A 25,597-nucleotide genomic window follows, 5' to 3' on the forward strand; every position below is an offset into this window, starting at 1 on the left:
GTGTGTATGCTTGCGCGTGTGTGTTTGTGGTTGTGTGTGTGTGTGTGTGTCTGTGTGTGTGTGTGTGTGTGTGTGTGTGAGAAGATGACAAAGGACATTATTAAGAAAGTGTAATGCATTCCTTCTATTTTTACTAAAATTAAACTTAAATAACTAATAAGTATAGGGTTTTACAGTTCTTAGTAACCATAAACATGATACTTTTTAAAACGCTAACCAAACGTTATCTCGAGTAATAAACTCTTTAGAAAATACATTTTATTGAAAGCTTGAAAGCTTCAGAAAGTGGTGTGATCACAGCTGTTGGCCAAGATAGTTTCAAAATGTGATAGATGACATAGCCTATCGCTGATTAATGCCTCTTGAAAGTAAAAATGTACGTAACAATATTACTTTTGGTTTGATTTAACATGTTAAATGTAATAGTAATTGCAGTTGTAACAACCTAATAACTTTCACAGCGAACAGCCCATCAACCACTTTTTACTGTCTAGGGCATTAATCCTTCAGTCTCTTGTACAATAACAAGTATACAAAACTCAAGACTATCTGCCATTAATATCTTTGTGCTTGCAACTCATACACTATAGATTTTGGTATTTTGTAATACTGTTAAACTAAATAATACATTGGCTTTGAGGACAAAAATATCGGGAATGACTAGATTGCTGTTTGTAATAAAAAGAATTAATCCATACAGACTAAGAATCTGTATAATGTAGACAGTGGGATACAATAAAGACTATGCAATGAACTCACATGATGCCAAAAGGCATACATTTAATAAATGCTAAATAAAAAGGAATATGCAGGACCTAATTTGACGTAATACTGAATATATTATTCAAATGCAGTGTTGGGAACGTTATTTTCAAAAAGTAATTAGTTATAGTTATACATTACTTAGTAACTGAATTACTCGATAATAAAAGTAACTAGTTACCAGGGAAAGTAACTATTTGCATTACTATATAAAAAAAAGTTGCTATATGTCAAAGAATTTAGATTTTTCTGAGCAGTTTTCACTTGGCCTTAATGTGTTAAACGGTTGAACTGCCCATTCGAGGCCCTGATATACTTCCAACTCAATTTTAATTTGCTTGGTTGCAAAGGCTGTGGAACATCTGTGCAAAGACACTGGCTCCGATTGGCTACCATGAAATATGACCCATCATAATCGCTTATCCCAGTGGTTCTCAAACTATTGTACGCGTACCACTGGTGGTACGCAATGCGCTATCAAGTAGTACGCAGAGGAATTAGAAAAAAAAAAATCGTTAGATTAAAGACAATACTATCAAAATACTACAGCCAATGCAAAAAGTTGTGAAATAATGTTCTTGTCCAGATTTTTTTATTTTGTTTTACAAATCAAGAGTAGGCCTGATTTGACTAATCGGCTTTGCATCCTTTCCTTCTGCCCTTGTAGTCCAAGACATGCTGCCCACCAGCATTCAAAGCACAATGCTGCCACTGGTGGATTTGTACCAATTCACATAATTGTCCCTCCCTGCTATTTTGTAGTTCCCCAAAACACCCAGAAACAACTTGAGTCTCACATACTTATGCCACCATACGCCACTAACAGTGCAACCAGGCCAATGGCAACCAAGCACGCAGACCTTCCTCCCTCACTTTAAAAACCACCAGCCGCCACTGTACGAATGGAATTACATTTACCATGAGATCATGTTCTCACTTGCTGTGTGTGTATGTGTATGTGTTTCCGTGCCTCTGTTCTAGGGCTACCACTTTGTACAGCTGACAACAGCTAACAATAAATAATATTATTTTTAAGAATAACTGTGCCTCCTGCATGAGATGTGCGTAGCTGAATAGGGCCGCAGGCCTACGCTACTGTATGTTGTTGCATTTTATAACGTACATAACACCTGTCATAATGGTGGTACTTGGGGAGACAAATATTTTCTGTGTTGGTACGCGGTATAAAAAGTTTGCGAACCACTGGCTTATGTCGTTGTTAACCCACCCGGTCTCCTCACTAGCAGTATTGGTGTGGAGCCAGGGTTTATTCAATGGAGAGTGTGGGAGAGAGAGAGAGAGAGAGAGAGAGAGAGAGAGAGAGAGAGAGAGAGAGAGAGAGAGAGAGAGAGAGAGAGAGAGAGAGAGAGAGAGAGAGAGAGAGAGAGAGAGGAGAGAGCGAGAGAGCGAGAGAGCGAGAGAGCGAGAGAGAGAGAGAGAGAGAGAGAGAGAGGGAGAGAGGGAGAGAGGGAGAGAGGGAGAGAGGGAGAGAGCGAGAGAGCGAGAGAGCGAGAGAGAGAGAGAGAGAGAGAGAGAGAGAGAGAGAGAGAGAGATCCAACCTGTTCCATGATGTCTTTAACTTTGTCTTGTTCACAGTCCAGAATAATACGCCGTTCCTTACGGATTTCCAGATCCTGGGACAGCAAGTGAGAATGTTACACAAATTCCTACAAATTGCTTTACGTGATTAAAACACAAATTCAAGTACAGATAGTACTAAAACAATGGTTGCTGCAGAATGGCACAATAACAGTTAACAATAATATACATCCGATCAGGGGATAACTAGAATTTAATGAAATTAATAAAATGTAGTGTGCAGAAACTGTAGTGAAAGACTAGTCTCTAATGGGATATGGGAATTGCAGCGCTTCTACGACCTCCATCGATCAATGGCCAAAGGCTTTATGGAGACTGACTGCAGGTGACTGGGGCCCCTGGGCAGAGCATGTGGTTGATGTAGAGTACAAGGGTGTTTAAAGGCTTAAATTGATACTGGACACTGTGTCTGGCAGACATCAAAGAGGACTGTATCCTAATCGTAAGACTGCTGACCTCAGTGGGGGACTCTGATTTACACTAGGTGATAAACCATAATGATAGGGAGACGAATGATCCCTCATACTGTATAAGTGGCTAGAAATCCTTCTGGCAGTCCACACTTACAGATGTTGAACCACATATGCTGAGGGAGACCCCCACTGCATACATTGTAATTATATTCAAACATACTCATTCTTACCCATCCTGAAAGAATTGACTTCTGCCTAATCAATATACAACCTTCTACATCATTGGCTGTATTAGAGAGGAAAAATATCAGAGATTGGGGGAATGTGAATGTATGCGTGTGTATATACCTGAAATAGTGAGCGGTAGGCCTCATCTTTCCTCTCATCTTTCAGGTTTCCAACATTAATCGCTGTGACAACCCATTTTTTCTCAGCTGCTGTATCCAGAATCACCTGAAGAGTTGACAAACCTACACACAGAATATAAATAGTTGCATAAATATTTTCTTGGTGGTAGCACATTTATATAATGAGTTATAACAAGGAGTACCATTACCTCTATCGCTGTCATAGAGATAGGCAAACTTCTCCCATTTATAGTACTCCACTAAGGACACCAGCGGCCCCTTTATCTCCGGCCTCATCTGGAGGACAAACTGGTTCATCCCTTCCACAGGAAACGAGGGAGTGATGAAGGACACGTGGAGCGTCTCGCAGAACGAGGTGATGGTGTTCACTGACTTTTTGTCGTAGAAGCCAAAGATGGCATAGACACCTCGGGAGAACTGGGAGCAAACTATATGAGAGAGAGAGAGAGAGAGAGAGAGAGAGAGAGAGAGAGAGAGAGAGAGAGAGAGAGAGAGAGAGAGAGAGAGAGAGAGAGAGAGAGAGAGAGAGGGAGAGTATAACAATTAATTTTCTTAATACATAGAATTTGGGTATTTTCAATTTCATTAGACATTTTCATAAATGTCCAGTTTATTGATATATCCCCATTCACAGGCAAACACTTTGCAACAGCCGGCATAGGGATAGCCAAAACTAGCTGTCATCTGCGGTGTCCACAGTATGTAGAGGGAGCGCGGTCCACAGACCATGAGCTACAGCTCGATGATGATCACCCCTAGATTTGTAACGGGTACGGGGAATCGTTTGTAGGTGTTGCTCGGAGGTCTCAAGCAGTTTATATAAGCTGTGTTATTTCCTCTGATTGTTTCATTCTCCGACGACAATGACTACAGTAAGTTGTGCTGCTAGGTTCCGATCTCTATGTGAATCTTCACTGAAAGGCAGCCTGAATGCTACCAGGTGCTCAGTATATCTCACGTTATATGCAGTTATTTTATTCATAATATTATATACGTTTTGGCAGAAGGAGAAGTAGGCAAGGATCAGTGTGTTACAGTATGTCCAAATGTAAAAGCGGTCTTGACCATGCAGGGCTCTATGGGTGCAGACCAGGATTTTAATGTACTCTTAATGTATGGGAAGCCAGTGTAGGAAAATGAGAGACAGGCTAATATCAGGTCTCCAGCAGGACCTTGTCAGAAGCTTTTCAGCAGCATTTTGAAAAATGTGTAAATGATCCAACTAGGGCTGGGCAATAATTCGATTACGATTATTAATCGCGATAAAACTCACGTAGATTATGACGATAAGCATTAGACATAAATGCTCGATATTAAAAATAAATAAAAATAGAGCTAAAAATAATAAAGTAAAATTCTAACAGCAGAAATAAACCACTCCAAACATTTGAGATTGTTGCCTCCCTGCCAAAGGAGTTTGATGTGATAGTCACTCACAGATCTTTTAGTTTTAAACGCATTATTTTATGTAGCATAATATCTGGTTTTTCAATGTTTTCATTTTGCACTTACGTAAGCAATACGTAGTTCATATTTTATATATTAAAGTTCAGTTCATATGCCAGGGCCTTTGTTCATCCACTTTTTTACTTTTCATGTATTGGTTGCGCCTCTACAAGATTTAAGATGTTTTCTGAAGCCCTGCCAAAGGAGTTTAATGTGAAAGAAGTCAGAGCTTTTATTTTTATTTACATTATTTTCAATAGGTTACAAAGCAAGCTACCTTATATTGTTCTGTTGGAAGCAGATAAAACATGTTTGTGAAGTTAAATGTCATCGTCATCGTCATCGTCATCCGCTTATCCGGGGTCGGGTCGCGGGGGGAGCAGCTCAAGCAGGGGGCCCCAGACTTCCCTTTCCCGGGCCACATTGACCAGCTCTGACGGGGGGATCCCGAGGCGTTCCCAGGCCAGTGTTGAGATATAATCTCTCCACCTAGTCCTGGGTCTTCCCCGAGGTCTCCTCCCCACTGGACGGGCCTGAAACACCTCCCAAGGAAGGCGCCCAGTGGGCATCCTTACCAGATGCCCGAACCACCTCAGCTGACTCCTTTCTAAGTAAAGGAGCAGCGGCTCTAATCCGAGTTCCTCACGGATGGCTGAGCTTCTCACCCTATCCCTAAGGGAGACGCCAGCCACCCTTCTGAGAAAACTCATCTCGGCCGCTTGTACCCGCGATCTCGTCCTTTCGGTCATCACCCAGCCCTCATGACCATAGGTGAGGATAGGAACGAAAATCGACCGGTAGATCGAGAGCTTTGCCTTGCGGCTCAGCTCTCTTTTCGTTACAACGGTGCGGTAAAGCGAACGCAATACCGCCCCCGCTGCTCCGATTCTCCGGCCAATCTCACGCTCCATAGTACCCTCACTCGCGAACAAGACCCCGAGGTACTTGAACTCCTTCACTTGGGCTAAGGACTCATTTCCTACCCGGAGTAAGCAATCCACCGGTTTCCTGCTAAGAGTCATGGCCTCAGATTTAGCGGTGCTGATCCTCATCCCAGCCGATTCACACTCGGCCGCCAGCCGATCCAGTGAGTGCTGAAGGTCACAGGCCGATGATCCAATGAGGACCACATCATCTGCAAAAAGCAGTGACGAGATCCTCAGACCACCGAACTGCAACCCCTCCCCACCACGACTACGCCTCGATATCCTGTCCATGTATATCACAAACAGGATTGGTGACAAGGCGCAGCCCTGGCGGAGACCAGCACCCACTGAGAACGAAACTGACTGGCTGCCGAGAACACGAACACAGCTCTCGCTTTGGGAGTACAAAGATTGGATGGCCCTGAGGATAGACCCCCTTACCCCATACTCCCGCAGCACCTCCCACAGTTTCTCCCGGGGGACCCGGTCATACGCCTTCTCCAGATCCACAAAACACATGTAGACCGGATGGGCATACTCCCAGGCCCCCTCCAGGATCCTTGCGAGAGTGAAGAGCTGGTCCGTAGTTCCACGTCCGGGGCGAAAACCGCATTGTTCCTCTTCAATCTGAGGTTCGACAGGGAGGCTGAGAAGTGTGATACCCCGGTAATTGGCACACACTCTCTGGTCCCCCTTTTTGAACAGGGGAACCACCACCCCGGTTTGCCACTCCTTTGGCACTGTACCCGACTCCCACGCGATGTTGAATAGGCGTGTCAGCCATGACAGCCCCTCAACACCCAGAGCCTTTAGCATTTCTGGCTGGATCTCATCAATCCCTGGGACTTTGCCACTGCGGAGATGTTTGACTACCTCAGTGACCTCCACCAGGGAAATTGACGACGAAACACCATCAACCTCGAGCTCTGCCTCCAACATAGAGGGCGTGTTATTCGGATTCAGGAGTTCCTCAAAGTTTTCCTTCCAATGTCCGACGACCTCCTCAGTTGAGGTCAACAGAGTCCCATCCTTACTGTACACAGCTTGGATGGTTCCCCGTTTCCCCCTCCTGAGGTGCCGGATAGTCTTCCAGAAACACTTTGGTGCCGACCGAAAGTCCTTCTCCATGGCCTCTCCGAACTTCTCCCACACCCGCTGCTTAGCCTCCGACACGGCAGCCGCTGCAGCCCTTCGAGCCTGTCGGTACCCTGCAACCGAGTCAGGAGTCCTCCAGGATATCATATCCCGGAAGGCCTCCTTCTTCAGTCGGACGGCTTCCCTGACCACCGTAGTCCACCACGGTGTCCGAGGGTTACCGCCCCTTGAGGAGCCTAAGACCCTGAGGCCACAGCTAGCCACCGCAGCTTCAGCAATGGAGGCTTTGAACACCGCCCACTCCGGCTCAATGCCCCCAACCTCCACAGGAATGCCAGAAAAGCTCCGCCGGAGGTGTGAGTTGAAGATACCTAGGACGGGGGCCTCCTCCAGACGTTCCCAGTTCACCCGCACTACTCGTTTGGGCTTACCAGGTCTATCCGGAAATTTCCCCCATTCCCTGATCCAACTCACAACCAGATGGTGGTCGGTTGACAGTTCCGCCCCTCTCTTTACCCGAGTGTCCAAAACATGCGGCCTCAGATCAGATGACACGATCACGAAATCGATCATCGATCTTCGGCCTAGGGTACTCTGGTACCAGGTACACTTATGAGCACCCTTATGTTCGAACATGGTGTTTGTTATGGATAATCCATGACTAGCACAGAAGTCCAATAACAAACGACCGCTCGGGTTTAGATCAGGGAGGCCGTTCCTCCCCACCACGCCTCTCCAGGTGTCTCCAGTCTCCCAGCAGAACTACGGAGTCCCCTACTGGAGCCCCATACAGGACTCCATTCAGGGTCTCCAAGAAGGCCGAGTACTCTGAGCTGCTGTTTGGTGCATACGCACAAACAACAGTCAGAGTTTTCCCCCCTACAACCCTTAGGCGCAGGGAGGCGACCCTCTCGTCTACCGGGGTAAACTCCAACACCGCGGCGCTCAGCCGGGGATTTATGAGTATCCCCACACCCACCCGGCGCCTCACGCCCTTGGCAACTCCGGAGAAGAATAGAGTCCAACCCTTATCCAGGAGTACGGTACCAGAGCTGAGACTGTGCGTGGAGGTAAGCCCCACCAGATCTAACTGATAGCGCTCCACCTCCCTCACAAGCTCCGGTTCCTTTCCCCACAGCGAGGTGACGTTCCACGTCCCCAGAGCCAGCTTCTGCCGCCCGGGTCTGGTCCGTCGAGACCCCTGACCTTCGCTGCCACCCATGTGGCTGCGCACCCGACCCCAACGGGTCTTCCCACAGGTGGTGGGCCCATGGGATGAAGAGAGGGGGGGTGCCACGTAGTTTGTTCGGGCTGTGCCCGACCGGGCTCCGTGGCAAACCCGGCCACCAGGCGCTCGCCATCGAGCCCTCCGTCTGGGCCTGGCTCCAGACGGGGGCCCCGGGCTTCCTCCGGGCCGGGTCACATCTCCTCTTTTTCCGTTATTCATTGGAGTTTTATGAACTGCCTGAAGTTAAATGTTTATATTTAAATGTGATTAAATGTTCCCTTATCACAAATATGGTAATAAACAAAAAGGTATGGTTTAACTAATGAACACTGACTCTAGTTTCTTCAGGCTTCAGCAGTATCAAATCATATATCGTGATTATTATCGATATCAATCAATATCGAAAAAATTATCGTGATAATAATTTTTGCAATATCCCCCAGCCCTAGATCCAACGCAGATATGCTGAGGCAGGTAAAAACAGAAATCTAAACGTGTAGAAATAAATCATGTATAGAACATTTTCATTCAAATTGTTGTTACAATAGACCTAAGCTTAGTGAGGGGCCAACATGATAATCTAAACACATAAACTGATCAAAGATGAAACCTAGGAAGAGAATAAGGTGTAATCCTAAATTTGTCAATGGCAATGAACAGAACGTCCGTCTTATCCACATTCAGGGAAATACAATGATCAGCCATTCATTTATTGATAGAGTTAATGCATTCATGAAAAATAGCCAATTGATCGGGCTTATTGGGATAAAAAGATGTGTACATTATATATCGTCAGCATAAGAGTGGCAAGAGATGTCCTATAAGCTAATTATAGAGGAAGCATGTATATATCTTATAAGTAAGAGTGTCAGACTTTGTGCAGAATTACAGCCACTACGAGCCAGTCCCACAATGTGCTTTCCACAAACGTGCCGTTATTTAGAGGCGGGTCAATGTGGAGGGTGGGGGTGTGGCCCTGAGCAGCTTGCGGGCACGGTAACATACGCTCATGTTTACAGTGGATGTATCGCAATGGCGAGGCGCACACAGCTTTTGGCCGTGTTCTGTAAATATTCAAGAACACTCTGGGTGCTCCGGCAGGAGTCCTGGAGCTCTATATCTAAATTATATCATATTATTAGGGATGCACGATATATCGGCAGTGATATCGTTATCGGCATTTTTTAACATATCGGCATCGGCCCGATAAGTAAAACTGGTCCGATATTAACAGCTGATATTTATTTCCGTCTAGTTGCCGTTGTGTGTGTTTTTTGCCCATGCGCAGCTTGTTTGGTCATGTGACAGTGTCAGTGACGCAGCCAGAGACGCACGGAGAGGCAGTAGGCCTACAGGAGTGTTTGTCACCTTAACTGAAAAGAATCAATGTCGGCGGTTTGGATGTTTTTCACGGTCTCAAATTAAGTTACTCGAATTGCAATATGCAGTACTTGCAAAGCCGAAGTAATGCGCGGAGGATGCCGTGTCGGATCACGGGTTTCCCGTGATCCGTATGGATCAACCCTCACGGTTCGGGACGCAAGTGATCCGCGGATCGGCTGATAAAAAAAAAGTTGTGCGTTCACGTGATCAGCGCATGTTTAAAGGACAATTCCGGTATTAACAACATCATCAAGTATCGTAGCGAACAGTTTCTGTTGTGTTTTATTTGGCGTTCCGTAATCCCATTGAAACGGACACCGGAACCGGACGTGTTTATATTTGGTTGTAGTCTTTTCGCTCGGTTCTCCGGATCAACAGTAGTGCTAGAAGAGTGAAAAGACTACAACCAACCTCCCTTGATATATTTGATTTCGCCTATTTCACAGATTTGAGTTGAAATTGACTTAAACTTGAAACACTTTTTGTAATTTATTAGACAAGTGTCTGGTTTCCATGAATATTGGCAAATTTGATATAAGTTATAAAACCTTGTCAAGATATTTTGATTTGTGATCGTTATTGTGATTTATGATCCAAACTTTTTCATAGATGCAAGTTGTAAAAGTAGCCTAAAACTAACACTGTTAGTAACTTGCGTTTGTCATGGATGCCCTGTAACTTGTTGAAGAAACAATGTATTTCGAAGTTTTGGAAAATAAAGAAAGAAATTACTTTTTCATATTCACAGTGTTTACATGTTCTTCAGTATACAAAATCATCATAGAAACTTGTTTTTATACCAATATCGATATCGGTAAATATCGGTTATCGGCCGTAACAGCACTTTTAATATCGGATATCGGTATCGGCCAAAATTTTCATATCGGTGCATCCCTACATATTATACATAGATATCTATATCATATAATATATATTATCATGGCCAAAAGCTGTGTGCGCCTCCAGACGATATTATGAATCTCAAACGACTGCGTCAGGTTCTTCTCTGGTTCCTCCACTTCCACATCAATCTGAAGTAGACGGAACCGCAACATGGAGGAGAAAGGGATTGTTGGCCGCGATTGTCTCCCGCCAGAGTCCCGCTGCCCGTCTTGCGGCGGTGGTGCCTCACGGTGGTGGTGCCCCAGCGGGCAGCGGGACAAGTGAGACAATCTCGGGAAACAATCCCTTTCTCCTCCATGTCGCGGTTCATGTATTTCAGGGAGTCAAAGCCAAAGTTCCTTTCCCCCAATCACTTCAGACGTCAAAGAAACCAATGTGTTATGCGCAGAATGGTTATCCAAATAACAAAGAAGTGTACAACACTTGCGTTACAGTGTATGTATTCACACACACACACACACACATGTGGCGTTTGCACGGTAGTAGCTCATTGTGTCATTCGCAGGCCAAATTCTCTGGACGGGCAAAGCAGAGAAAGGGGAGGCAACATGTCCCCGTATGACGACATACGGGGAAAATTCGAAATCGGCACGTCTGAGCTTTGTTTTTTCAAAGGCAGAGCAGGATACCGAGTGCTCGTTTTACACCTAACGCCATTACTAGCTTCTGGTGAACCATAGGCAGGCTAGGGGAACTCATATTAATGTTAGAAAACCTCATAAAGTGAGATAATCATGCCATGGGACCTTTAACATTTGCCATTATGCGACAAAGAGCTACAGAAATCAAATTGTCCAAAACTGATTCAACCCTATTATTGGTGGATGCTTCAATAATACATTAGCCGGTTAACACGGTTAATTCCAATAATAACAAATAATGTTTACAAAGATTTTTTGTACGTGAATTTGGAAAATGAAACATTATAAAAAAGCTTTTTGAACTACATGTACTATTTAGAAGTAGAAACAAAGTAAATACCATGCTTTTGTTAGAATGAAAACAGCTATTCATGCCATGGGACCTTAAAGAAAGAACACACACAAAGCCCAATCGACGTAAGCAGTTAAAGACAGGTGTCGTGAGATATCTAATGGACTTGAATTCACTTTACCCACTAGATCAGTGAGATAATTTAGGGAAAGAATACTGAAAGAGTCCAGAATGATGTATGCATAGTACAACCTGGATGAGGGCCCTATGCTTGCCATTAACTTCTAACCTTGTCAACAAAGTGAGTGAGAAAGTGATTACAGTCATCAATGGAGAATAAAATCACATATGGTACAGCAGGTGAAACAATATTGTTAATAATTCCAAACAATTTTTTAGGAATTCCATTACAGCCAAATAATCAGCTCTAGCCTCGTTAATCATATTGTTCAAAGTGGATAACCAACGTTTAGCTGAAGATGTGGATTTGGAGATTTGTGGCTCTCCATAAATGCTCAATCTTGAAGGGATTTAAACAAAAGTTCAAAAGTCTAAATGGAGTAAACAATGTAAACAATGCACACCATTTAAGAAAATGTAAATGGTTGGAAACAAATAAAGTGACAGCTGAATGAAGAACGCAAAGCATTGCTAAAAATGCAGAAATGTAAAATGAATTGAACTGAAGAATCTGAAAGGTTAAATATATTGCCCTGCACTGGTGTGTATGTGTGTGTGTGTGTGTGTGTGTGTGTGTGTGTGTGTGTGTGTGTTTGTGTGTGTGTGTGTGTGTGTGTGTGTGTGTGTGTGTGTGTGTGTGTGTGTGTGTGTGTGTGTGTGTGTGTGTGTGTGTGTGTGTGTGTGTGTGTGTGTGTGTGTTTGTGTGTGTGTGCGTTCAAGAGAATAGCGAACCGGTATGTGATTAAAAGTAGCCCAATAGAGCGGGAAAAACCACCCAATCTGGCAACACTGCCTGAACATCCTCCAAAAGTATCCCAATCCGGCGGGAAAAACCGCCCAATCTGGCAACACCAATGAACATCCTCCCGCTCTAGTGTCAACGTAAATCAATGAGACCAACTGAAAACGAAGCCGGTATGAAACTAAAACTGTGATTCGAAATGATATCGAAATTCCGTTTGAATATTATTGAAGATAGAAGTGTGTAGATTTGTTAAATGGTTTGAACGAAGGTAAGCGGTTGAAAAATGATTGAGTTACGATGTCTTGAGAATTAGGAGTGTCAGAATGGGCAGACGTCTTCAATGAAAACAGCTGAAAATGAAGCTGGTATGAAACTAAAACTGTGATTCTGAAGAAAGTTTAAATGATATCGAAATTCTGTTTCGATATTATTGAAGATATAACTGGGTAGATATGTTAAATGGTTGAATGAAGATAAACGGTTGAAATTTGATTTAGTGTCTTACACTGTCCTCCCATGTTAAAAGAAAGCTAGTATTTTAAAAGTAGAATATCTTAAAAAGTATAAAATATGAAAATTTTTAGAGAGAGAGAGAGAGAGAGAGAGAGAGAGAGAGAGAGAGAGAGAGAGAGAGAGAGAGAGAGAGAGAGAGAAAGAAAGAAAGAAAGAAAGAAAGAAAGAAAGAAAGAAAGAAAGAAAGAAAGAAAGAAAGAAAGAAAGAATAAAACCTAAGAAGAACAATAGTTGAGCGCTGCATGCAGCACTCACCTAATTACGACGAGCCACACTTTCCAAAGCTACACATCAATGCACGTTAAAGCAAACATCCACATTGTAACACAACAACACCAGGCTTCAATAAAACACTGCTGAGAACTTCTCATCCTTGAGCTGGTTTATCTCTCGTTTTTAAAGGCAGGGGCCTGGGTTCAAAACAACACCCAATAAAATGCATTATGGTAACTAAACAAAAAGCTCCTCAGGGTAGATACTATCAATATCAACACCATAAGACCCAAAGTAGCCTATGTACCTGACTTCAAAAACAGTACTGAATGTACAATAAACATGAATATGGAAATAACCAACAACTATTACTCTATCCAATCTAAGAATGTCACTGGTTTTAGGGACAAAAAATAAATAAATCCATAGAGAAATGGTAATTTTGAGCCTTGCAAGCCAAGGGTTTGACTCCTAGTTCCCAAGAGGTCAGGGGAGATTAGAACCATTCTGGATATCAGCGTTTTCAAAAACCAACAACCCTGAAAGTCAGATGGTTCACTGTTAGAGCGTTGTTCTGACGTGTGCAAGACGGAGATTGGTTTACATCCACAGATTACACTAACTTCGACCATTCTATTGTCAAGGCTCACAGTAAACTGCTCCGCTCTACCTTTATGGGCGTGGCCTACGAGGACCTGGTCCCTCCCTGGCCGACCAGCAGACCAGCTCAGAGTGAGTGGGAGCTGGGAGCTAAGCGGCCGCTATGGCCGCTTAGTTGTCAACAACATCTCTTTATTATTTTATCTCAGCGTTTTCCTGATTCTGCTCTCAGAGGAGCGGCGAGAACAGATACTATTGCGGTGATATATTACTCTAATATTGTTCTTTGCTACACTCCACCAAGGTGACTTTTGCTGGGCTCCTCCAGACGAGGACACGGGTTGTTGGAAGACCGGTTTATTGTAAGGTTGCAGACATTGATGCATGACAATGGTGCTCCATGTTACCATGTAGGAGAATTCACCCTGAGTGTGTGTGGAGATGGCTGGTTTCCAGTGTGCACACTGATTACTCAATGTGCGACAGGTGTGAAGTCTCACCGAGTCGAATCCGACTCAGCCTGGTGAGGCTGCTTAAACTAGACGTCATCCACACACACTCACTTAACCTCGACTCAGCAACTAGGACAGAGAAACTTTCCCCCCCGCGGCGAAGTGCTGTCCTGTTGACTTTTGCGGAAAAGTGACACCACATTCTATCATGACCCTTTGGGGGCCGATGGCCACCTGATGTTGACTCTGGACTGCTCTTTGTGCACCAACTACAGCGGTGGTTAGCTCGCCAGAGGTTGGATCGCAGGCATTACAACTCAAGGTTCTCATGGTATCCCGCTCAATGTCAGTGGACCTAGATGTTGGGGAGGCTTCCCTTGGGGAGGTGATGTCAGACCTGGAGGTTTTTACTGATTCCTCAGTGACGGTTTGCGGGGGGATGTGCCACTCCCACTTGGTCTGAGGCGAGGGGCTGGTACCCCCTACTGCTCACATCCATGTGTCTGAACTTTCCACCATGAGGAAAGGGTTGTTATATTTCTCTAATCTGTGCAGCCGCCATGTTCTGATCGGAACAGACAGCATGTCAGCCGCGGTATATCTAAAAAGACAAGGGGGGGGGGGGGTCCGTCCTGTTCCGTCCTGTTCCCTTCACAGGGCTGCGGTCGAGCTCTGGCTGTGGGCTCATCAGAACCCGCTCAGCCTAGAGTCCTGTAAGTCACTGTCATACAACATTTAACTATTTGAAAGAAAGACTTACTTCATCTATTCGGGGAGACTGATAGGTCAAGACAGAAAAGGCTGGTCCATAGAGTTAAGTTGACTTGCTGCAACATTATTGTCATAAAGCTGTGTTGTGAACTCATAATGGAAGCAAGTTGTAAAGTGAGGTGCAGTTGAAAACACCAATTTTAAACATGTTAATAGAGTTTAGGACAAAACTCACATATTTTTACCAGTACTAAATATTCCATTTGCGAAAGCAAGCAGCCCTCCACAAGCCAAGTATTTTCATACTGGGTTATGCATATAGATGTCTTGGCCAGCCCTGACACATTCATTTAGATTGAGCCTTAGACTCAGAGATATATAATGATGTTAGAATAAACTTCAAGTCTATCCTCTTGCATGGCCAGACAAGTCCTGGGGTCATCATCCCAAGAACTTGATGACTACTGTAAACATTGTTACCACAAAAAGCTGAAAAGACTATTAACTAGAAAGATAACATTTGAGCATAAAATTCCACTTATTCTTGCTTCTCTCCACTGGATCCCAATAACTGCAGCTTCGGATTTTAAGGTGCTACTGCTTACCTAAACCTATAGGCCTTGCACAGATAAGCACCATCCTACCAGAAGGACCTTATCCTTCCTTATAGTCCTTCTTGGCCCCTCCGGTCTTCGGGAGCTGGCCTTCTTTCAATACTAAAGGTTAAGAAGCAATCAGAAGGAAACAGAGCCTTCCCCTATTGAGCGCACTATCTATAGAATAGTCTGCCATCTGTAATCAGGGAGGCTGCTTCTGCTGAGATATACAAAGCCAGTCTGGCGCCTAGGGGTGCCCTCAGCTGCTGTTGCGACTGGGTGAGCCGGGTTTGCTGCTAGGCACTAGATAAGAGGTTGCCTCCATGTTTTCTGTCCACCCTGCCCCAGTTTACCATAATTCAGTCTGTTTTTGCAACCCAGTCGCCAAGAAAAAACGTCGACGGTGTACGTTTCCATGAACACTGGAGACGTACTATTACAACGTAAAAACAGCGTGTTATACCTACAGTATCCACGCGTGCCGCTGTGGAGGCGGGTTTCGGGGTTTGGGTTTCACGGCTTTCGCGGCAAATTGTGGACACGATTGTTTAGGGGGGGGGGGGAGGTAGACTGTTGTTGACCGGGGAGGGGGGGGGAGACACGTTTGTTGAGGGGGGGACGACGACACGATTGTAGGGGGGGGGGGGGGGGGGGACACGTTAGTTGAAGGGGGACGACGACGACGACACGTTTGTTGAGGGGGGGGGGAGACACGTTTGTAGGGGGGGGGCACGCTCGACAACGAGAGTTGGTTTTTATTGAACGCTCGACAACGAGAGTTGGTTTTTATTGAACGAGACTTCAACACGGAACAGCTGCACGAAACGATGGTCACGTCACTCTCGGTGACGGTGTCGACAACAATGAACACACGAACAATGTTAATAGAACAACACACAACCACATAACATCCCGAACCCATCAACCCCACTTAATCCGAACAACAAAACAAGTTAACAAAAGCCCCATTTGTCAACTGACAACCCCAATTCCCAGAATCCCCCGCGGCTCCGGAACACGGCGTAGTATATATTAATCTTTATTATCCGAATGGGAAATGCAATATTTTAGGACAGATACACCATTAAACGCGTTTCTAATGACATTTCTAGCGAGAAATGTACATTTTCCTTACATAATCTTCAGTCAGTGAATGTGTATGATCTTTATTAATCTTTATTATCTGAATGGGAAATGCAATATTTTAGGACCGATTCACCGTTAAACGTGTTTCTAATAACATTTCTAGCGAGAAATATACTTTTTACTTGCATAATCTTCAGTCAGTGATTGTGTCTGATCTTTAGTTTTATAGTTATTAGGATTTGATCGGATCGCTCGCATGTTTCAACGTCAGGTTGTTAGGCTGCTTTCGCTAAACTAGCAGCTCACGTGCTTCCTGCGTTTGTGTTATTAAACTGTTACTTTATGTAACTTTTAATGATATCATCTTGTTAGAAACACGTATATCTGAGAGGCAACCCAGTCGCCAAAAGCATTCGTTGACAGTGTACGTTTCGTGAACACTGGATTACGTCGCATTTCAACATAAAATAGCGTGTTATACACACACACACACACACACACACACACACACACACACACACACACACACACACACACACACACACACACACACACGCACACGCACGCACAGACACACAGACACACAGACACACACACACACACACACACACACACACACACACACACACACACACACACACACGCACACACGCACACGGTGCATTTCGCTGCTAAAACAACAACAATAAAATATTCCCTCAAATATTATTACTAAAGAACCGTTTTCCAAAGAACGAAATGTAAACCAATGCATTCTGAATGGGAGTGTTTCTCCGATTTTTCCATGCTACACAGAACGAAATGTAAACCCATGCAAATAAAGACTTCATGGTCATAATAATTTAAATATCATTAATCTCCGTGTGTTGGGTGGTATTCTATTTTTTTCAACGGGGCTGCATCCAGTCACTTGACCGTCATGCTGCTATGGTGGTTGCTATCGACCGCCCCCTCTAATCCTTACATGGCTCTAAAAACCACGCGGCAAAGGAGCTGCCGTAAATTGTGTTGTTTTTGTCGTAAACTGGGGTCCGACGGTTAAAAAATAGACAGAAATTCCGAGGTATCCTTAAAAGGCAGCTTGGATGTTTTTATTTTCTGCAGTTTAGACTTCTTCTATAACCTATTTTTGAAAGCAAAACACCAAGTTCATTGATTTAACGAGGCAGGGTTATTTGAAACAATTTATTCAATAAATATTTGTGAGAGGTCATTCCTTCTCCTGAGTTTGCTTCCTATTTATGTCTAGTGTACACCCCTACTGTCCAAAAGCATCCCCCCCCCCTCCCCATATGGATTTGGAGAGTTGTTGCCACGTCCCAGTGGTGGAAGTATCATATAATAGAGGCAAGAACATTTAAGTAAACTGTACCTTGGGGTCTCTTATATTTCAAAGGACGCATACGCTTCAACCTGTGGCTCCAGCCCTACAGGAAATGACTCAGCAAGTGCTCCATCTCGTTGCACCTGCACCCAGCGGCTCGCTTGCAAGATTTTGGCCTGAAGTTCTTCCCAGACCTATACCCTAACAGTCCAACATGCATATCTGAGAATCAGGCCTCTCTTCAATAATGACAAAATGTTATGAGAGAAATACAGATTCACTTTTTGTTATCTCATAAGCGGCGTGGTGCCGGCTCCTTTTGACCTTTTGACCCCAGACTTCAAAGACGTGGCCACAGGCCAGCTGTGTCTACAAATGTACACCTCCATCCCGCAAAAAATGGGGCCTAGAAACTAACCTCTGTCTTATGTACATTGACTGTACTGTTGGAGGTCACGCCCCTTTTCCGGCCTTTTCGAGATAGCTAGGGATGCTAAAATGTTTACACACATTTCCCGGGGCCCCGAGAACGACATATCCAAGATTTGTAGTTCTAGCCCATAGAGAAAAAAAGTTTTCCCAAATGGACTGTCATTTGGACAAAGCCCCTTCAGAAGTGTTGCCTGCGAGATCTAATGGTTCAGAATGTGGTGGAAAAACAGTTTTTGAGATAGGAAGGTTCTACCGCCCTGAAATTTGAATACCATATTCTAGGGCCTAACTGGGACCCCCGCACCGAAACTTGGCCCGGTCGGACCCCGAGTGCAGGAAGGGGGGGCCTGGACTTTCATAATCTTCGCTCTGTGAATGTAAAGGATGTTTGGTCGGATGTTATGACGAAGAATCATAATGTGAATGGGAATATTCTATTAATGTCTTGATATCATCTTTCGTCTCAACACTTCTGCTGCAGCCGCTTAAAGTCTCACTCCGAGAACCTTAAAATATGAATCAATCCATTAGAAGTATGAAAATATCTTCCCGGTCGTGCAACAGGGCAAACAAGGTGTCCTTTGACATCTACGTTTCGAGACGATTGCAACAGTGCCACACATGATCCTATTTGAATATGTTTCGGGGTAGTAATTAGCTGTCGATTTTGGAGGCCTTTATCAATAATGACCAGCTATAGATTTGCTTCCCGATGGAGATTTTTGACAAATTACATGTTAATTAGCATCTACACGTTAAGCTGAGTCCAATGAGATCAAGCTCGCCCTCTTGCTACACCGAGATCATGTCCTAGACCTAGGTGTACCATGTAAAATACATGTTACCATTAGCTAGAGTGTCATGCTTGGTGTCATTGGACTCAGCTCAACGTGTAGATGCTAAATAACATGTCATTTGTCACAATCTTTTATCGGGAAGCAAATCAATAGCTGCTCATTATTGATTAAGGCCTCCAATTTCGACAGCTAATTACTACCATTAAACATGTTTGAATATGCTCATGTGTGGCACCGTTGCAATCGCCTGGAAGTGTAGATGTTGAAGGACACCTTGTTCGTTCTCCTACACCACCGGGAAGATATTTACATGCTTCTGATTGACTAATGAATTGATTCAGCTATTCCCCCAGAAGTCTGGGGTCAAAAGGTCAAAAGGAGACGGCACCAGCCCCGTTGAAAAAAATAGAATACCACCCAACACACGGAGATTAATGATATTTAAATGATTATGACAATGAAGTCTTTATTTGCATGGGTTTACATTTCGTTCTGTGTAGCATGGAAAAATCGGAGAAACACTCCCATTCAGAATGCATTGGTTTACATTTCGTTCTTTGGAAAACGGTTCTTTAGTAATAATATTTGAGGGAATATTTTGTTGTTGTTGTTTTAGCAACGAAATGCACCGTGTGTGTGTGTGTGTGTGTGTGTGTGTGTGTGTGTGTGTGTGTGTGTGTGTGTGTGTGTGTGTGTGTGTGTGTGTGTGTGTGTGTCTGTGTGTCTGTGTGTGTCTGTGCGTGCGTGCGTGTGCGTGTGTGTGTGTGTGTATAACACGCTATTTTATGTTGAAATGCGACGTAATCCAGTGTTCACGAAACATACACTGTCAACGAATGCTTTTGGCGACTGGGTTGCCTCTCAGATATACGTGTTTCTAACAAGATGATATCATTAAAAGTTACATAAAGTAACAGTTTAATAACACAAACGCAGGAACCACGTGAGCTGCTAGTTTAGCGAAAGCAGCCTAACAACCTGACGTTGAAACATGCGAGCGATCCGATCAAATCCTAATAACTAAATAACTAAAGATCAGACACAATCACTGACTGAAGATTATGCAAGTAAAAAGTATATTTCTCGCTAGAAATGTTATTAGAAACACGTTTAACGGTGAATCGGTCCTAAAATATTGCATTTCCCATTCAGATAATAAAGATTAATAAAGATCATACACATTCACTGACTGAAGATTATGTAAGGAAAATGTACATTTCTCGCTAGAAATGTCATTAGAAACGCATTTAATGGTGTATCTGTCCTAAAATATTGCATTTCCAATTCGGATAATAAAGATTAATATAAGCTACGCCGTGTTCCGGAGCCGCGGGGGATTCTGGGAATTGGGGTTGTCAGTTGACAAATGGGGCTTTTGTTAACTTGTTTTGTTGTTAGGATTAAGTGGGGTTGATGGGTTCGGGATGTTATGTGGTTGTGTGTTGTTCTATTAACATTGTTCGTGTGTTCATTGTTGTCGACACCGTCACCGAGAGTGACGTGACCATCGTTTCGTGCAGCTGTTCCGTGTTGAAGTCTCGTTCAATAAAAACCAACTCTCGTTGTCGAGCGTTCAATAAAAACCAACTCTCGTCGTCGAGCGTGCCCCCCCCCCCCTACAAACGTGTCGTCGTCGTCGTCCCCCTTCAACTAACGTGTTCCCCCCCCCCCCCCCCTACAATCGTGTCGTCCCCCCCCCCCTCAACAAACGTGTCTTCCCCCCCCCTCCCCGGTCAACAACAGTCTACCTCCCCCCCCCCCCCCCCCCCTAAACAATCGTGTCCACAATTTGCCGCGAAAGCCGTGAAACCCAAACCCCGAAACCCGCCTCCACAGCGGCACGCGTGGATACTGTAGGTATAACACGCTGTTTTTACGTTGTAATAGTACGTCTCCAGTGTTCATGGAAACGTACACCGTCAACGTTTTTTCTTGGCGACTGGGTTGGTTTTTGTACGTTGCGGTGACTGTGTGACTGGATGCCTGGACACCCCTGATGGTTACCAGCCTGCTCACCGGCCAGCACCCCATTACAAGGCAATGCCCAGCATCAGCAGTGTTTATTTTATTATTTATTACATATTGGATTTAATTCTGATCAGAAATCGAACAGTCACAGACTATACAGTTCTATACAGTTCATCTTTCAACTAAATTATAGAAAAGTATCGATAGTGGTATTACTAAAGACTTGGATTTTTAAGCAATCGTGACAATGGTATTAATAACAATACACATTTACAATAGCCAACCTGATTTGGGTCAGCAAATGATAGCGCTCTTAAGGGTCAGGGAGTGAGGTTTACCATAGAGGAATTGTAATTAGCCAATGGCTCGGCTATGTCTGGTGACTGAACTCAATAGACTTAAAGAATTACATCAAAAGACTAAGGTTACTTGGAAAATAATTCACCCTAATGATATAATATTCAAAATGTATCATTATTATTTACTGTTGAATAGGCCAAAATGTTGTGATGCCATCATTCTCAGAATCAGAATAGACAGTCATCTTTGATAGCGCTAGCAACTAGCTGCTAACCGATTTCAACTGTTTCGGGCTGAAACGCACAGTGGCTTATGGGTATTGTAGGAAACGGTAATTAGAGAAATTGATAGTGCTATGAGCTGAATAAAAAAGAAAATAAATATATTCAACAATGCCTTGCCTTTCTAGATAAGGAAAATATCACAAAGTTTGCATCAGCCATAAAAAAAGGGATAGCAACTCAGTCTTATGACACCCCCCCATGAAACTCGCAACCCCCCTGAGAATTTTTTCAATGTATAGTATTTGGCTTTGAGCTACAACACGGGGATCACCTACCCTCTAAAGTACAATACCGGTATAGGTAATGGTAAGAGTGCCCTTAATCCTCTTCAGGAGAAACGTCTTTATGGGAGTTTATCCTGGCAAGGGATGTTTTAGTGAAGCCAAGAGAGAAGTTATGATGGTTTGATCACCCAGAGCAGTGTATTGTCCTTTAAGGAGAACACAACGTAATATTTGACTTTACAGCAAAAGATTTTCTGCAACGTTGCTGTAAAACAAGTTTCCATGTTGGTTTTTGATACAACTTTTATTTTGTGAGTCTGTGTTGTATTTCTGAAGTTGGGATAGTGTCCGATCAACAGAGATGTCTAAGGAATTTAATTTACAAATTAAAGCATTTTTGGTGCCAATTAAGAATGTTTGGTACACTTCCAGGAAAGTATGTGCAAAGGTTCTAATATTATGTTTCACTCAAGTAGATGTACGAGCCAATATACCCCTGGAAACATTTCAAGATCCGAACAAGCCAGCAGCCAGATGAATTAAACACTTTCAGGAAGTACTCGACTCCCTTGGAGCAGATCGGACAGTTAACGTTATAGTAACTGAAATACTCTGGAAATCAACACCGGTTGTTGAAGGTTGAAGGCTTACATCTCCAAATGAAGGTAAGTTCTGCCTGACCTCTACAAAAACACTTGGCAACGCAGTTTGCTCAGGTCTTGCTCAGTTCTCAGCTCAGTTCACTGAACTAGCATGACAAAAATGTATGTTAATAAACTAACATAACCGTCTCCGATCTATAGTCTTTGAACCTCTTATGCACAATTGATAAATGACTTAAAAATGACCTAAAACTCTACTCTCAGAGATCTGAGTATAGTGTAGGATAGAAACAGCCTCCGAAGCTCCAAACACATACAATGAGTTAACCAATGTATACATTGACGCTGCAAAGAAGAAAATCCCTTCATAGTCGCAAATGAAGAATATAAGTAAAATATATAAACATGGTAGATCTTTTCAACATGTATGGTCAAACGTTCATAAACGTATTCAAATCCACTGACAATTAACAACAGGACAGTAATCTGTGCATTGGTCATAATAATGTTTACACCAGAACAAGATCTTTACTGTAGATTGGGTTGAGTGTGATCAGTCAGAGATATTTGTCCCTCTGCAGAGACACTTAATCAAGTAATTATACAACCAAATTTCAAATACTTACAGCAGTTAGTGACAGCAAAACTATTGGCCACCTCCAAATTGTCGATGTGTGGCGTAAGTCTGAAGTCTGTTGTTCCAAATTGGACCATAGCGACTCTGAATGCACTGTACTCCTGATCGGCCCCCCTTGGGAATAATCCACCTGGGGAAGAGGAATACAAATATATTTGTTAAAAAATCTGCAAAATACATTTTGGGTTAAATGTGAAGGAAGAGGAAGATAACACACAAGGAGTCTATTTATTTCACTAAAGAGTAACAAGTAAGATTGATAATTGGCGAACCACACCCTAAGATAAATAAGTTTACATCAAGATCAATGTCTAATAATGGTAGACTTCATACATCTATGAATTTAGAGGGTGCCCAGTCTCACAACCGACCATTGACAAAAGTCATAGAAATGGACAATGTAGAAGTGTTTGAATGATTAAATCTTTTTTATATATTTTAATGATGCGTTTCAGCGTATAAAAAACTAGACTCGAAGCATGTAGACAGATTTGTTCCCGGCTTAAGATCACATTGGTGCTCAGTGTGAATAGAATACACATGCACATAGTTTTGGAGATTTTCTTTTTCATTTTTTTACATTTGCGGACAAAGATCTCTCATTAGATCCAACATATAATAAAGCGGCCTATAAAACGCTAATGCAATTGTTGAGGCCTGTTAAAAAGTGACATAGGCTAGATCTATTGCCTAACTATACGATCTAAGCGCTATAATTTGAATCAAATTTGCCAAATTTGATTCAAATTAAATCTAACCTTTCATCACTTTAAAGGATCACTTTGTAGGAATTTCTCCCATCTCGTGGTAAAATTGTATTTTGCATTCAAACAGTTCTCTCCAGCGCCTCGCTTCTTCAAATGTGCGTTGCAACCTGCTTGCTCCTTCTACGTTACAGTCACGCTGGCTCTGAGCGAAAACTCGTTTAGCCTTAGTTAGTACCACGTAGTGCTTTATGTCCCTCTCAGCCGTTTATAGTTTTTCATAGAGCCGGAAGGGTTAGGGTTAGGGTTAGGGTCCTCCTTAGGACTTACCCGTTCAATGTAAATACAAAAGAAATTCTTCGCTCAGGAGGATAAATCAGATTATTGGCAGAGGTAATTTTGCACCAATGGGGACATATTTCTGAATGAAGACACTGATTTTAGCAAATACATTACTTAAAACTCTACACAGTGTCCCTTTACGCGGAACCTGATCGGAAAGAAACACTGGAACCCGAAAGGACTAACGTAAAGGCAAACGGCAGTGGCAGTGATGTCAACATTAACTACGTTAACCCTCAGGCTCCTCAGGTAATGGTAATGTTACTAAGAACTCAAAAGGCAGGTTTCAGGCTAACTGGCACAGAATATATCCAGGGCTTGTTGACGGCTGGTTTAAGCTGCCTCAAAGGGCCTGAGTCAGACTCATTAGACTCTGGGACGGGTGAGGCTTCACACCTCTGGTGCATATGGCAATCAAGGCATACAGGATAACCCGATATCACCAGACACATGGAGCTCTGACGCCAGAATGTAACGTCTGTTCTACCTGCAAGCGTTTGCGAAATGCTCGAATACACTGGTCAGTAAAACCTAAACCATTGCCTTGTGTAGAGCTCAGAGATAACAGCAGGGTCAACTAGGGCTGGGCGATATGACGATGTATATCGTGTGATGATATAAAAATGTATATCGTTTCATATTATGCTCTATCGTTTATATCAAACAAACAAACAAACATGGAGGAGAGTGAACGTGACAAACAGGAGAAGAACTCCGACGACCAGCCAAGACAAAGAGAGCTCGTACCTAAAAGAGGGGCTACTTCTATCGCATGGACATGGTTTGGGTTTGAAAAGTCGGACACGGACCAGAAAAACGTACTTTGTAAAGTATGCCGCAAACCGGTCCCCTCCCCAGACTCAAACACCACAAACCTATTTTACCACCTACGAATGAATCACGACAACAGTACGGAGAGTAAACTTGAAAGTGTTCCATGTTTACATTTCATATTTTATGTACCAATATTTTTGATTCTTGAATCTGTGTTCGCAAGGGTTAATCATTATATTATATGAATATGACGTAACATGAACCCCATGTCTGTTGCATGTGGATGTGTGGAGCTCCATCATAACTTTTTAGGATTATTTGACTTTGCAGAATCAAAAATATGTCCTATCACCAATGTCCTATCATTAACGTCCTATCACCAACGTCCTATCATCAACGTCCTATCACCACACCCTATCACCAACGTCCTATCATCAACGTCCTATCACCACACCCTATCACCAACGTCCTATCATCAACAGACTATCAACGTAGCCTACCACATACATCCTATCATCAAGTCTTTATATCACCAACGTCCTATCATCAACGAACTATCATCTACGTCCTATCACCAACGTCCTATCATCAACGTCCTATCATCAACATCCTATCAACCATCTGGAACACTAGGAACTGTTCATAACACCCTAGCAACCACCAAAAGCACTCAAGTTGCAACATAGAACATCTTAGCAGCCATCATGAATCTACAGCACTATTTCATGTCCCGCTTCCGAACATTTCCAATACACCAGGTCAACTTAAACCTTTATTTTGAGCAAGCTGCACACCAAAAAAAAATATGAAGTTGTACTTTTTCTAGTTTGAGGGAAATCTGTTAGAAATGCAATAGTTCTTGCCGAATCCTTTATTTCCAAATCTGCCTTACAATATCTGCCATGACTTAGTTTCCCTCACCTGAGCTTACTCATTGATCTCCCCACCTGCACCTACTGCCGTCATCAGCCTCTCCACATATAAACCAGTTCACAATCTTTGTTCCCGTGTCAGATGGTTGATGTTGTCTTGGGCTTTTGTCATTGCTTGTATCGT

General features: G+C 43.3%; 1 protein-coding gene across 10 annotated transcripts in view; it reads right to left on the bottom strand.

Annotated features, from left to right (window-relative positions):
• Positions 1-25,597, bottom strand: part of LOC132453827 (glutamate receptor 2-like) — a 55,332-nt gene that overhangs the window by 26,628 nt on the left and 3,107 nt on the right. For all 10 annotated transcript variants that reach the window (XR_009524814.1, XR_009524813.1, XM_060046807.1 and 7 more), the window contains exons 2-5: positions 22,711-22,851; positions 3,332-3,571; positions 3,124-3,245; positions 2,323-2,397 (exon numbers count right to left, since the gene is read on the bottom strand). Coding sequence is in view for 8 of the 10 variants with exons in the window: in XM_060046807.1 (XP_059902790.1) it covers positions 2,323-2,397; positions 3,124-3,245; positions 3,332-3,571; positions 22,711-22,851 (578 nt within the window). In the remaining 2 variants the exon portion in view is untranslated. The remainder of the gene's footprint in view (positions 1-2,322; positions 2,398-3,123; positions 3,246-3,331; positions 3,572-22,710; positions 22,852-25,597) is intronic.

This window comes from Gadus macrocephalus, chromosome 3, assembly GCF_031168955.1.
Source record: "Gadus macrocephalus chromosome 3, ASM3116895v1".
Taxonomy (NCBI): Eukaryota; Metazoa; Chordata; class Actinopteri; order Gadiformes; family Gadidae; genus Gadus; species Gadus macrocephalus.